Source organism: Olea europaea, unplaced genomic scaffold (assembly GCF_002742605.1).
Source record: "Olea europaea var. sylvestris unplaced genomic scaffold, O_europaea_v1 scaffold567, whole genome shotgun sequence".
NCBI lineage: Eukaryota > Viridiplantae > Streptophyta > Magnoliopsida > Lamiales > Oleaceae > Olea > Olea europaea.
The window spans coordinates 109,249-123,572 of record NW_019264005.1 but is presented as its reverse complement, the minus strand read 5'-3'; the positions used below and the strand labels follow the sequence as shown (position 1 = coordinate 123,572).

The window sequence follows — 14,324 nt, the reverse complement described above, 5'->3', positions numbered from 1 at the left end:
GTTTTTTTATTTTTTTCCTTTTTTTTTTTTTTTTTTTTTTTTCCCTTTTTTTTTTTTTTTTTTTTTTTTTTTTTTGGTGTGTGTGTGTGACAAAACCCCACTGCCTTGCCCATAGACATGCTTCTCCCTGTAAAAGCCTTTAGGATTATTTTTCTTGGGCATCATTCTATCCCAACAACCGGTGCTCATTTTAGCGACTTGTCTTCTCTCTCAGGTGACGATGGTTCTGCACCATCAGGCCCCTTCCTTCAGGAAGATGTCATGTCTTTGCTAGGTCTGGAATTTGTTGAAGAGCAGGCTGGGACTTCTCAACAGTCCCAACCTGAAACAGAATCTGTGATATCTAGCTCCTCTGCTGCTCCTGAGGTAAAACCTGCTGCTGATAAGAAGAAGATCAAACCAAAATGGTTGAAAATGTGATCCGGTTGACACTACACTAGGGTGATATTTTCTCTTCCTCTCTATTGAGTCTGTTTCGCTGGTTGTTCTTTGACATATTATTACAGACGACTTAAACTTGTTGCACTGGTCTGTTCATGGGAATATGTAATATGAGCTGCACATGGATTGCCTACAGTTCACTATGCTGTCTAGGTGTTCGAAATTTCAAAAACTCTAACAAAGCAAATTGTTATCAGTGCATTGTTTGATAGTGTGAATATTGTCAGATAATTCTGGTTTATTATTGAACAGCCTTCTTTATGGTTTTAATTGTGACTGTTTAAGATTTCTACTTGTGTACGGCATTATTCTTGAATTTCATATTTCAGAGAGAGAGAAAGAGAGAGAGAGGGACAATTATGTCTAATTATTGTGGTAAATGTAAAATAGTAGTTTATTGTTGCAGCTATATATATTTTTATTCAAAAAATTGTAAGGGGGAAAAAGCTAAAATTCAAAATAAATGTCTGGCAAGGGTGGTGTTGGCAAGAGTACATTCTCAGCTCAACTATCTTTTGCCCTGGAGGCTATGAATTTCCAGTTAACTTTGGTGGTCACCTGTTTTTACGTTGAATCAAACCTTGGGATCATATCAATTGGATTGATGTTGTCCCATCCTGATGAGGCTGCCATATGGAGGGGTCCCAGAAAGAGTGGAATCATCAAGCAATTCTTGAAGGATGTTAATTGGGGGGAGCTTGATTTTCTGGTAGTTGATGGGCCGCCTGGGACATCAGATGAGCATATCCTCGATCGTTCAGTTCCTCCAAGCAATTGGAACAGATGTTGCTATTATAGTTACTGTGAAAAAAGTACCGGCTACAGATTCTTGGAGTTGTCGAGAGCATGGGTGGTCTATTACAACCGAAAAATGCTTTTTGTACAGCATGTTTTTTGACAACATTATTCACACCCACTCACAAAGGTGGGATTCACGATTATTTTTAATTCTGGACTCCATCCACTTGCATGTGTGTGTGCTGTTAAAAAAGATGTGAAAATTGATGTATGTGTGGAATGGTTGATTACAACCATTGTCAGCTCAAAGCAGGCGCAAAACACTTGGCCTTGTGCTTTTTCACACTTTTTTATTATTTTGCGACTAGTCGTAATTTTTTTTTATTGCTTTACGCTTTTTTATTTTTTTATGTTTTTTTATCTTTATTTATTAAATAATTTTTACATTGATTTAAATTTTTTAAATAATATTTAATAATAAAACATTTTTTACACCTAGGCCGAAACTTGACCTCTACAATTTGTCACGTTTTACGTTTTTTAGAACATTGATTATTACACGTATGAGAGAGGAGCACCAGATATGCTAGATTAGTTTGCATTCACTGAAGTGTTTCGGTAGTAGTGTTGGTGGTGGTGTCAAACTGTGTAGGGATATGACCGTCCCTTTTCTCGGGAAGGTCCCATTAGATCCTTAGTTGTGGAAAGTAGCCAAGGAAGGAAGATCTTGCTTTGATGATAGCAAATGGGCCGTCTGGTAGTGCTTTTTTTGTGATTTTGAGCAATTATCTGACCATTATTCACTGGCATATGGGATCCAAACAGCAACGTTTGAAGATCTATCAGTGAAATACCTGAATTGCATATTCATCATAAACAGTGATTTAACTGTTTAGGGCAAAATGGTCATTCGACCCTAAATTGGTCCAATATTGCGGTTGTCATTTTTGATTTCTTGCCATAAATGCTTGTCAAACTGAAAAGCAACGATTACAATTTCTCTAAAAATTAAAATGAGAATTTCTACCAATCAGGCGCGTAGTGTAAGTGCTCCTACGTAGAAGATGATTGTATAAACATTGTTATATCAGCTGCAGGTGTCAAGAATGGAGGATGGTGCTTAATCCTTATCGAGATCGTGCTAGTTTACGTTTTCATCTTTTCCAATTTTTTTGGAGATATGCTTTCAAAGGTTGATGAGGAGTATCAGTGGGGACCATTTATATTGTATCGTTTCTTATTTTAAAAAAGATAATATAAGGTTTATTGTTCATTTTTGTCATATAGGTTTTCAAATGAAATTGGTTTGACAACATTAAATTATTCTATTCAATCATACCATAGCATTCTTTTCACACACAATCTCACTATTTTCACACATCGTTTCACTGATTTCTCTATTTTTCACACACTACTTCACTTGATTAAAGCTAAGGATGTCAAATGGGTCGAGCGACTTGTCGGCTTGGCCGCTCGACTTGTCAAAACCCGGCTCGTGGGCGGCTCGGGCTCGTCATTTGAGCAGGGGCTCAATCCAACGAGCCATTTTGACGAGGCTCGTGGGCTCATAAAAAAATATGAATATTTTTTTTAAAAAAAAGTACAAAATGTGCCAATTCACAAAAAAAAAATTAAAAAAAGCACGAGCTCACAAGCCGAGCCGAGTCATCACTAATTAAAGTCAGTACTATATATTATATAATAAAGATACGAAATAAAATATAAAGATTATTAAAAAAAATTGTAGACAAAAATAGAAAAATTTATTATAAAGTTTTTAAATTAAATTAAAATGATTTTTAAAAAATTATTTAATTCAAATTTAACGAATATCGTTCTATCATAAAGAATGTATAAAGATTATTTTACTAAACTAAATTAAACAAATAAAATAAAATAAAATAAAGTTACAAAAATTAAATAAATATTATATAAACATTATTTAATTAATTAAAATTGAAAAAAAAATTATCATAAAAGAATTAAAAAGAATTTTATATCGAAATATAATACCAACAAAATTATCCCTCCATAAAAATAAAAAATAAAAACTCTCTGTGGACGGAAAGAATCTCTTCATCCACGGAGAGATTGTCTCTCCTTTCAAAAGGAGAGTTATCTCTTTTTGACTTTTCAAAAGGAGAGAGATAACACTCCGTGCATGGAGTGGAACCACTCCGTATACGGAGTGAGGATTTTTTTCCCTTATTTATAGTACATTTTTATTAATAAATAATTTAAAAAAAGATTACATTACCTAGAATGTAAAAAAAAAAAAAAAAACACTTCAAATTATTTAAAAGTAATAAAAAAACTTATAATTATAAAAACTACTTATAGGTAAAAAATATTAATCCCTTATTCTCTTATAATTGCAAAAGCTACTTATAAGTAAAAAAATATTAACTTAAAATTTTTTAAGTATAAATATTTAGATATATTTAGTTTTTTAAATTAAGTATTACTAGAAAGATTATATTATTTAGAATATAAAAAGTTACTTATAAGTAAAAAAATCACTTCAATTTATCTAAAAATAATTTTAAAAAATTTATAATTTTAAAAGCTATTTATAGGTAAAAAAATATTAACTTCAACATTTTTAAGTAAATATTTAAATATATTTAATTTTTTAAAATTAAATATTAGTAAAAAAATTAAAAAAGAAAAAGATATAAGTCTCCGTGCACGGAATTGATTTCCACTCCCCATGTGAACTCCCATGCATGGGGAGTGAAAATCACTCCACCATGCACGGAGTGATCACTCCATGCACAGAGTGTTTATCACTACGTGCACCGAGCTTGTTTCTTTTTTTTTTCTTTTAATTTTATTTATAGTAAACTTTTTATTAATATTTAATTTTAAAAAATTAAATATATCAAAATATTTACTTTAAAATGTTGAAGTTAATATCCTTTTATCTATAAGTAGCTTTTACAATTATAAGTTTTTCTATTACTTTTAAATAACTTGAAATGATTTTTTTACTTATAAGTAACTTTTTATATTTTAAATAGTGCAATCTTTTTATTAATATTTAATTTAAAAACTAAATATCTATACTTAAAAAATTTTAAGTTAATATTTTTTATTTATTTATAAGTAGCTTTTGCAATTATAAGAGGAGAGATTAATATTTTTTTATGTGTAAGCAGCTTTACAATTATAAGTTTTTTGTTACTTTTATATAATTTGAAGTGCTTTTTTTACTTATAAGTAATTTTTTACATTCTAGATAGTGTAATCTTTTTATTAATATTTAATTTAAAAAACTAAATATATCTAAATATTTATACTTAAAAAATTTAAAGTAATATTTTTTTACTTATAAGTAGCTTTTACAATTATAAATTCGTTTACTTTTAAGTAACTTAAAGCGATCTTTTTAGTTATAAGTAACTTTTTACATTTTAGAAATAAAGAATAACTTTTATGTAAACAGTTATTTAAAAAATATTATTATTAACAAAATTATAGAATATGATCGATAGTTGATAGCGGGAAAAAATTGAGAAAGAGTACTCTGTGCCAGATTCAGAGCATATAAGTTGCAGGTGAAATAGAAAACGACGTCGTTTCTGCCCACCAATTAAAAAAAAAGGCTACAGTATGAGAATGAGAGGTTTACTTTTCATTTTTGTCACGTTGATTTTCATATTGAACTGGTTTTGAAACTGGTTTGGTCCTTTGAATCTGACACGCAATACTCCTTCTCAATTTTTTCACACTATTAATTATCAACCATATCTTATAATTTTATTAGTAGTAATATTTTTTTAAATAATATTTTGTCACGCCATAATTTTTTTAATTAGTTGAGTAGAATTGACGTCGTTTTCTATTTTACCTGCAATTTACATGCTCTGAATCTGACATAGAGACTCTTTCTCTATTTTCTCACGCTACCAACTATCGACCATAACCCATAATTTTATTAGTAATAATATTTTTTAAATAAATTTTTACATAAAAGTTAATATTTGTTTCTAAAATATAAAAAATTACTTATAATTAAAAAGATCACTTCAAGTTACTTAAAAGTAAAACGAACTTATAATTGTAAAAACTACTTATAAGTAAAAAAGCATTAACTTCAAATTTTTTAAGTATAAATATTTAAATATATTTAGTTTTTAAAATTAAATATTAATAAAAAGATTACACTATCTAGAATGTAAAAAGTTACTTATAAGTAAAAAAACACTTCAAATTATTTAAAAGTAATAAAAAAAACTTATAATTGTAAAAGCTTCTCATAGGTAAAAAAATGAAAAAAAAAATTAATATCTCATTCTCTTGTAATTGCAAAAGCTACTTATAAGTAAAAAAATATTAACATAAAATTTTTTAAGAATAAATATTTAGATATATTTAGTTTTTAAAATTAAATATTAATAAAAAAATTAACTATCTAGAATGTAAAAAGTTACTTATAAGTAAAAAAATCACTTAAAGTTATTTAAAAGTAATAAAAAACTTATAATTGTAAAAATTACTTATTGATAAAAAAATATTAACTTCAACATTGTTAAGTAAACATTTAGATATATTTAATTTTTAAAAATTAAATATTGATAAAAAAAATTAGTATAAAAAAAATTAAAAAAAATAACTTATTTCTATTCCGTGCACGGAGTGTTGACACTCTGTGCACGGAGCACTCCATGCAAATATGTTTTTTTATTATTTATTTTTTAAAATATTATCTGTAGTAATTCTTTTACTAATATTTAATTATAAAATTAAATATATCTAAATATTTACTTAAAAATGTTGAAATTAATATTTTTTTAATCTATAAGTATCTTTTACAATTATAATTTTTTTTATTACTTTTAAATAACTTGAAGTGATTTTTTTACTTATAAGTAACTTTTTACATTCTAAATAGTGTAATCTTTTTATTAATATTTAATTTTAAAAACTAAATATATCTAAATATTTATACTTAAAAAATTTTAAGCTAATATTTTTTACTTATAAGTAGCTTTTGCAATTATAAGAGAATGATATATTAATATTTTTTTAACCTATATGTAACTTTTACAATTATAAATTTTTTATTACTTTTAAATAACTTGAAGTGCTTCTTTTACTTATAAGTAACTTTTTACATTATAGATAGTGTAATATTTTTATTAATATTTAATTTTAAAAATAAATATAATTATATATTTATACTTAAAAAAATTGAAGTTAATATTTTTCTACTTATAAGTAGCTTTTACAATTATAAATTCGTTTTACTTTTAAGTAACTTGAAGCGATCTTTTTAGCTATAAGTAACTTTTTACATTTTATAAATAAAAAATAACTTTAATGTAAAAAGTTATTTAAAAAATATTATTACTGATAAAATTATAGAATATGATCGATAGTTGATAGCGTGAGAAAATGGAGAAAGAGTGCTCTGTGTCAGATTCAAAGCATGTAAGTTTCAGGTAAAATAGAAAACGACGTCATTTCTATTCCAATAATTAAAAAAAAAAAAAGCTACGGTGTGATAAAATATTAATACTAATAAAATTATAGGATATAGTTTATAATTGATAGCATGTCAGGTAAAATAGAAAACGACGTTGTTTCTGCTCCACCAATTAAAAAAAAAAAGAAGCTACGGTGTGATAAAATATTACTATTAATAAAATTATAGGATATAGTTGATAGTTGATAGCGTGAGTAAATGGAGAAAGATATTGTGTGTCAGATTCAAATGATCAAACCAGTTCAATATGAAAATCAATGTGACAAAAATGAACAGTAAACCTCACATTCTCTCTTTGGCTCTGTCCACGGAGCAAAATTTTTTTTATGCGTTTTTTTCTTTTTTTCATTTTTATTTTCCTTATCACGTAACTTTACAAGACACAAGACCCAAACTTAACATCTTCTATCTCTGTCTTTCTCTCACGCCACAATCACATTCTACGTCGCATCTCCTAATTTTTTTGGCCAAATCGTCGATAGTAAGCAAGCGATCAAAGCTGACATTTTCTCTTTTTGATGGCCACACCTGGTTAGTTTTTTTCTTTAATATAAGAAATTTCTTAACCCATATTTTTTCAATTTCTTCGAGTTTTAGGATATTATGTTTTTCTTTTTCCGATAATTTGGACACGATGGGTTTATCTTTACAATTTGGTGCTTTTAAGTGTAATTGTGTATATGTTCATATGTTTGAAACTGACGTCCTAAATCTGCTCTTTTTGAGAAACGAATAGTGATATTCGAAGAATTTATTTTAGATATATTTAGTTTTTTAAATTAAATATTAATAAAAATATTACGCTATCTATAATGTAAAAAGTTACTTATAAGTAAAAAAATCACTTCAACTTATTTAAAAGTAATTAAAAATTTATAATTGTAAAAGTTACTTATATAGATAAAATAAAATTAACTTCAATATTTTTAAGTAAATATTTAGAGATATTTATTTTTTAAATTAAATATTACTAAAAAAATTACTTTAAAAAACAAATAAACAAACAAACATTTTAACACTCCATTCAACACTCCGTGCATGGAGCCACTCCATGCAACATTCCGTGCTGGCTCCATGCACGGAGTGTCAACACTTCGTGCACGGAGTGAGTTTCACTCCATGTACGATGTTTTTTTTTCTTTTTAAAATTTTATTTATAGTAAATTTTTATTAATATTTAATTTAAAAAATTAAATATATCTAAATTTGTACTTAAAAATGTTGAAATTAATATTTTTTTAATCTATAAGTATCTTTTACAATTATAATTTTTTTTATTACTTTTAAATAACTTGAAGTGATTTTTTTACTTATAAGTAACTTTTTACATTCTAAATAGTGTAATCTTTTTATTAATATTTAATTTTAAAAACTAAATATATCTAAATATTTATACTTAAAAAATTTTAAGCTAATATTTTTTACTTATAAGTAGCTTTTGCAATTATAAGAGAATGATAGATTAATATTTTTTTAACCTATAAGTAACTTTTACAATTATAAATTTTTTATTACTTTTAAATAACTTGAAGTGCTTCTTTTACTTATAAGTAACTTTTTACATTATAGATAGTGTAATATTTTTATTAATATTTAATTTTAAAAATAAATATAATTATATATTTATACTTAAAAAAATTGAAGTTAATATTTTTCTACTTATAAATAGTTTTTACAATTATAAATTCGTTTTACTTTTAAGTAACTTGAAGCGATCTTTTTAGCTATAAGTAACTTTTTACATTTTATAAATAAAAAATAACTTTAATGTAAAAAGTTATTTAAAAAATATTATTACTGATAAAATTATAGAATATGATCGATAGTTGATAGCGTGAGAAAATGGAGAAAGAGTGCTCTGTGTCAGATTCAAAGCATGTAAGTTTCAGGTAAAATAGATAACGACGTCATTTCTATTCCAATAATTAAAAAAAAAAAAGCTACGGTGTGATAAAATATTAATACTAATAAAATTATAGGATATAGTTTATAATTGATAGCATGTCACGTAAAATAGAAAACGACGTCGTTTCTGCTCCACCAATTAAAAAAAAAAAAAGCTACGGTGTGATAAAATATTACTACTAATAAAATTATAGGATATAGTTGATAGTTGATAGCGTGAGTAAATGGAGAAAGATATTGTGTGTCAGATTCAAATGATCAAACCAGTTCAATGTGAAAATCAATGTGACAAAAATGAACAGTAAACCTCACATTCTCTCTTTGGCTTTGTCCACGGAGCAAAATTTTTTTTATGCGTTTTTTTCTTTTTTTCATTTTTATTTTCCTTATCACGTAACTTTACAAGACACAAGACCCAAACTTAACATCTTCCATCTCTGTCTTTCTCTCACGCCACAATCACATTCTACGTCGCATCTCCTAATTTTTTTGGCCAAATCGTCGATAGTAAGCAAGCAATCAAAGCTGACATTTTCTCTTTTTGATGGCCACACCTGGTTAGTTTTTTTCTTTAATATAAGAAATTTCTTAACCCATATTTTTTCAATTTCTTCGAGTTTTAGGATATTATGTTTTTTTTTTTCCGATAATTTGGACACGATGGGTTTATCTTTACAATTTGGTGCTTTTAAGTGTAATTGTGTATATGTTCATATGTTTGAAACTGACTTCCTAAATCTGCTCTTTTTGAGAAACGAATAGTGATATTCGAAGAATTTAGTCTTAATGGTGTTAGCAGAGCTAAAGTTCAGTCCAGCATTTGCTTGGGCCTCGTTTCTGTGAATGGCCGGATCATCTGTAAGGTGATTTATTTTTCCTCTGTCTTTACTGCTTTGAAGATACAAAAATCTAGTTCTATTGCTGAGTTTTTTTTTAAAATATCAAACGATATTCTTCTCTCTATTTGTTTGCATTTTGTGTCGAATTTAAGTGTTTAATTTCGTACTTTTCATAAGAACTAATCTGCGTCTCGTGCGTTGCACGAATTTTGTATTTATTTTGGTTTTATTAGCGTAAAATTTATAAATTATACAAAAAGTATTTGAAAATAAGAAATGTTTGTTTGATTCCCATCTTTTGGTCGACTGTATATTTTATGTCACAATAAATTATTTTTATTCTTATAAATAAGTATAATGAATGTTGAGATTGTATATATGTCAACGATAATTTATTTTTAATTATTTATTATTATTTTTTGTTTAATGTAGATGAAAATATTTTTTTTTATATGATATTGCAAATAAGTTGTAAATTGAATTTTGCAAAATGCTTTTCTTTAGCAACTTCAATTTGAGATGCTATAGTTGTAGTTCAAAAATAACCTATGCAGTTGTAAATTGAAAGAAAATATCCACATACACAAACATTTAAATAACAAACTCAGGTTCACACGTAAAATAACTTGAAGTGGCACTTACTGAATGGTTAACTTCCTTGTTGGTGTAAAAGTTAGAACCCTAACAGCAATCTATTTTTCGGACGATACAACAGTCACTCCAAGATTAGTAGGGCAAAATAATTAAAAAAAAATTTAAATAAAATTTACTTCAAAGAGAAAAGAATTAAAAAGAAATTTAAATAAATTGATAAAAAACAATTATTTATAAAGTAAAATTTTCAATTTTAATTAAATAATATTTATATAGTCTTCATTTAATTTTCATAACTTCATTTTATTTTTTACTTCAAAATAATTTTAAACAAATTTTTTTACTTATATAAGTAATTTTTACATATATTAGAAATATTTTTTGTTAATATGCTTATTTTTAATTTTTTTTTTACTAAAAGTGTTTTTTTTTTACTTATAAAAGTGGTCAGCACGGAGTAAGGCAGGAGGTATGGAAAGTTGCGTGTTATATAGATTCACATTGCCTCTCTTACACTATATATACAATATAATAATATAAGCAAATGAGTTGATTTGAAAAGGCGTGACCATAGCGTATGAAAATGGAGAACGGAAAAGTAAATAAAAAAAATTTGAATAATCTTGCGTGCATGGAGACCACACTATATATATATATATAATTCTTTTCTCTTCAATTTTTTTAACTTACAATTAGCTTTTTCGTTAAAACTGAAAAATTAAGTTTTATTTGGAAGAGAAAAGAATTAAAAAGAAAAAAATAATTGATTTTTTAAAGAAAAACGACTTATACGCATTTGTTAACACATACGTTTAATCTCTGTTTAACTATTTTCGATATTTATTTAGATCATTCGATGTCTCTACGATATAGTTCTCAAAATGAGTTTTGAGAGAATGTAAAATATTTATCAATCGTCGACGAATTTTTAAAGTTAGCTTGTTATCGAAAATTTCGAAATATAATTTGAAAATGCATACTTTTACGTCTCATAACATTTGTTACGATTGAGCGTTTCACGCACCGCTAATGACGTGCAATACTATGTCGTGAGTACTTCAAAACGATATTAAGAATGTAATATTTCAATTTCATTTGATATAAGAAAAAAAATGACTTTTATATAAAAAAAATAAAAAAATATTTTAAAAAAAGTTACTTTTAAGTAAAAAATTTGAAGAAAAAAGAATTAAAAGAATTTTAATTTTTGTTGTTCACATTATAATTTTTTTTTCAATTTATAATTCTTTTCTCTTAATAATTCCAAAAACTTAGATTTGAGAATTTTTTTTCTGTGTAGTTTTACGTTATAAATAATAGCTTTTTCAATTTAGAATTCTTTTTAATTTTTTTCTTCAAATTTTTTATTATTAATCAGTATTTTTTAATAGTTTGATATAAAATTTAATTTTCTAGTAATAATTCAATATATAAAATGAAGAAAAAAACATATTCATTCCGTGCATGGAGAAATTTTTTTTCGTCATACCACATAATTTTTTTGAGCAAAATGATGCATTAAGGAAATTGTAGCGAAAAAAGAATAAATAGTAATAAAATAATTGATTTTTTTAAGAAAAACGACGTATACGCATTTTTAACACATATGTTTAATCTCCGTTTAACTATTTTCGATATTTATTTCGATCATTTGATATCTCTACGATATAGTTCTCAAAATGAGTTTCGAGAGAATGTAAAACATTTATCGATTCGATTATCATACAATCGTCGACGAATTTTTAAAGTTAGATTGTTATCGAAAATTTCGATATAGCAATAAAATAATTAATTTTTTTAAGGAAAACGACTTATGCTTATTTTTTAACACATACGTTTAATATCCGTTTAACTATTTTTGAAATCTATTTAAATCATTCGATGTTTCTACGATATAGTTCTCAAAATGAGTTTCGAAAGAATGTAAAACATTTATCGATTCGACTATCGTACAATCGTCGATGAATTTTTAAAGTTAGATTGTTATCGAAAATTTCGAAATATAGTTTGAAAATGCTAATTTTGACGTTCTATAACATTTGCTACGATTAAACGTTTCACGCAGCGTTAACGATGTGCAATACTTTGCCGCGAGTACTTCAAAACGATATTAAAAATGGAATATTTCGATTTCGTTTGATATCCCGTAAAGAGCCTGAAAATGAACACAAAAATATAAGTAAAAAAAAAATTCTATCTCTCTGTGCACGGAGACCAAAAGGTCTCCTCCGTGCACGGAGTCCCGAATTTGTTTGTTTGTTTGTTTTTTTTTTGTGCATGGAGACATTAGTCTCAGTGCACGGAGGCTTTTGCTTCGTGCACAGAGAGATTTTTTTTTACTATGTAGTTTTACGATATATTTTTTTTTCAATTTAAAATTCTCTTTAATTCTTTTCTCTTCAAATTTTTTACTTACAAATAATATGTTGTAAAAAAATTCCTGTCGCATATTATCTTTATCTTTTTTTTTTAGAAAATTATTGCGAAAAGAGAATAAATAGTAATAAAATAATTGATTTTTTTTAGAAAAACGATGTATACGCATTTTTAACACATATGTTTAATCTCCGTTTAACTATTTTCGATATTTATTTAGATCGTCTGATATCTCTACGATATAATTCTCAAAATGAGTTTCGAGAGAATGTAAAACATTTATCGATTCGACTATCATATAATCGTCGATGAATTTTTAAAGTTAGATTGTTATCGAAAATTTTGATATAGTAATAAAATAATTAATTATTTTAAGAAAAACGACTTATGCTTATTTTTTAACACATACGTTTAATGTCCGTTTAACTATTTTTGATATCTATTTAAATCATTCGATGTCTCTACGATATAGTTCTCAAAATGAGTTTCGAGAGAATGTAAAACATTTATCGATTCGACTATCGTACAATCATCAATAAATTTTTAAAGTTAACTTGTTATCGAAAATTTCGAAATATAGTTTGAAAATGCCTACTTTGACGTTCCATAATATTTGCTATGATTAACCGTTTCATGCAACGTTAACGACATGCAATACTATGCCGCGAGTACTTCAAAAAGATATTAAGAATAGAATATTTCGACTTCGCTTGATATCCCGTAAGGAGCCTGAAAATGAATACAAAAACATAAGTAAAAAAAAAGTTCTCTCTCTGTGCACGGAGACCAAAAGGTCTCCTCCGTGCACGGAGTCCCTAATTTTTTTGTTTGTTTGTTTGTTTTTTGTGCATGGAGACATTAGTCTCAGTGCACTGAGGCTTTTGCTCCGTGCACGGAGAGATTTTTTTTTGCTGTGTAGTTTTACGTTATAATTTTTTTTTTAATTTAAAATTCTCTTTAATTCTTTTCTCTTCAATTTTTTTACTTACAAATAATATGTTGTAAAAAAATTTCTGTCGCATATTATCTTTATCTTTTTTTTTTTAGAAAATTATTGCGAAAAAAGAATAAATAGTAATAAAATAATTGATTTTTTAAAGAAAAAAAGACGTATACACATTTTTACATACATACGTTTAATCTCTGTTTAACTATTTTCGATATTTATTTAGATTATCTGATATCTCTACGATATAATTCTCAAAATGAGTTTCGAGAGAATGTAAAAAATTTATCGATTCGAGTATCGTATAATCGTCGGCTAATTTTTAAAGTTAGCTTGTTATCGAAAATTTCGAAATAATAATAAAATAATTGATTTTTTAAAGAAAAATGATTTATGCATATTTGCACATACGTTTAATGTCCGTTTAACTATTTTTTATATCTATTTAGATCATTCGATATTTTTACGATATAGTTCTCAAAATGAGTTTCGAGAGAATGTAAAACATTTATCGATTCGACAATCATACAATCGTCGATGAATTTTTAAAGTTAGCTTGTTATCGAAAATTTCGAAATTTAGTTTGAAAATGCCTACTTTGACGTCTCATAACATTTGTTACGATTGACCATTTCACGCACCGTTAACAACGTGCAATACTATGCCGCGAGTACTTCAAAACGATATTAAGAATATAATATTTCGACTTCGTTTGATATCCCGTAATGAACCTGAAAATGAACCCAAAAATATAAGTAAAAAAAAAAACAATCTTTCTCTCTCCGTGCACAGAGAGCCATGGTCTCCGTGCACGATCCTTCCTTTTTTTTCTTTTTTTGTTTCTTTCCTCCGTGCACGGAGATAGTGTCTCCGTGCATGGAGACTAATGTCTCCGTACACGGAGAGATTTAATTATTTTTTTTGCTAGTTTTACGTTATAATTTTTTTTTCAATTTAAAATTCTCTTTAATTCTTTTCTCTTCAAATTTTTTACTTG

General features: G+C 26.2%; 2 protein-coding genes across 2 annotated transcripts in view; both read left to right on the top strand.

The window, feature by feature from the left end:
* Window positions 1-711, top strand: part of LOC111389143 (plant UBX domain-containing protein 1-like) — a 5,970-nt gene extending 5,259 nt beyond the window's left edge. The window contains exon 7 of the mRNA XM_023014024.1: window positions 215-711. Coding sequence (XP_022869792.1) covers window positions 215-420 — 206 coding nt within the window. The 3' untranslated portion in view covers window positions 421-711. The remainder of the gene's footprint in view (window positions 1-214) is intronic.
* Window positions 712-807: 96 nt separating this feature from the next.
* LOC111389144 (cytosolic Fe-S cluster assembly factor NBP35-like) lies at window positions 808-1,499 on the top strand. Its single transcript, XM_023014025.1, has one exon. The coding sequence runs from the start codon at window positions 905-907 to the stop codon at window positions 1,337-1,339; it is 435 nt and encodes a 144-aa protein (XP_022869793.1). The 5' UTR covers window positions 808-904; the 3' UTR covers window positions 1,340-1,499.
* Window positions 1,500-14,324: the final 12,825 nt, after the last annotated feature.

What these genes read in the sequence shown, in the direction of transcription:
- LOC111389144 (XM_023014025.1), top strand. Translation starts at nt 905, where the DNA reads ATGTCTGGCAAGGGTGGTGTTGGCAAGAGTACATTCTCAGCTCAACTA.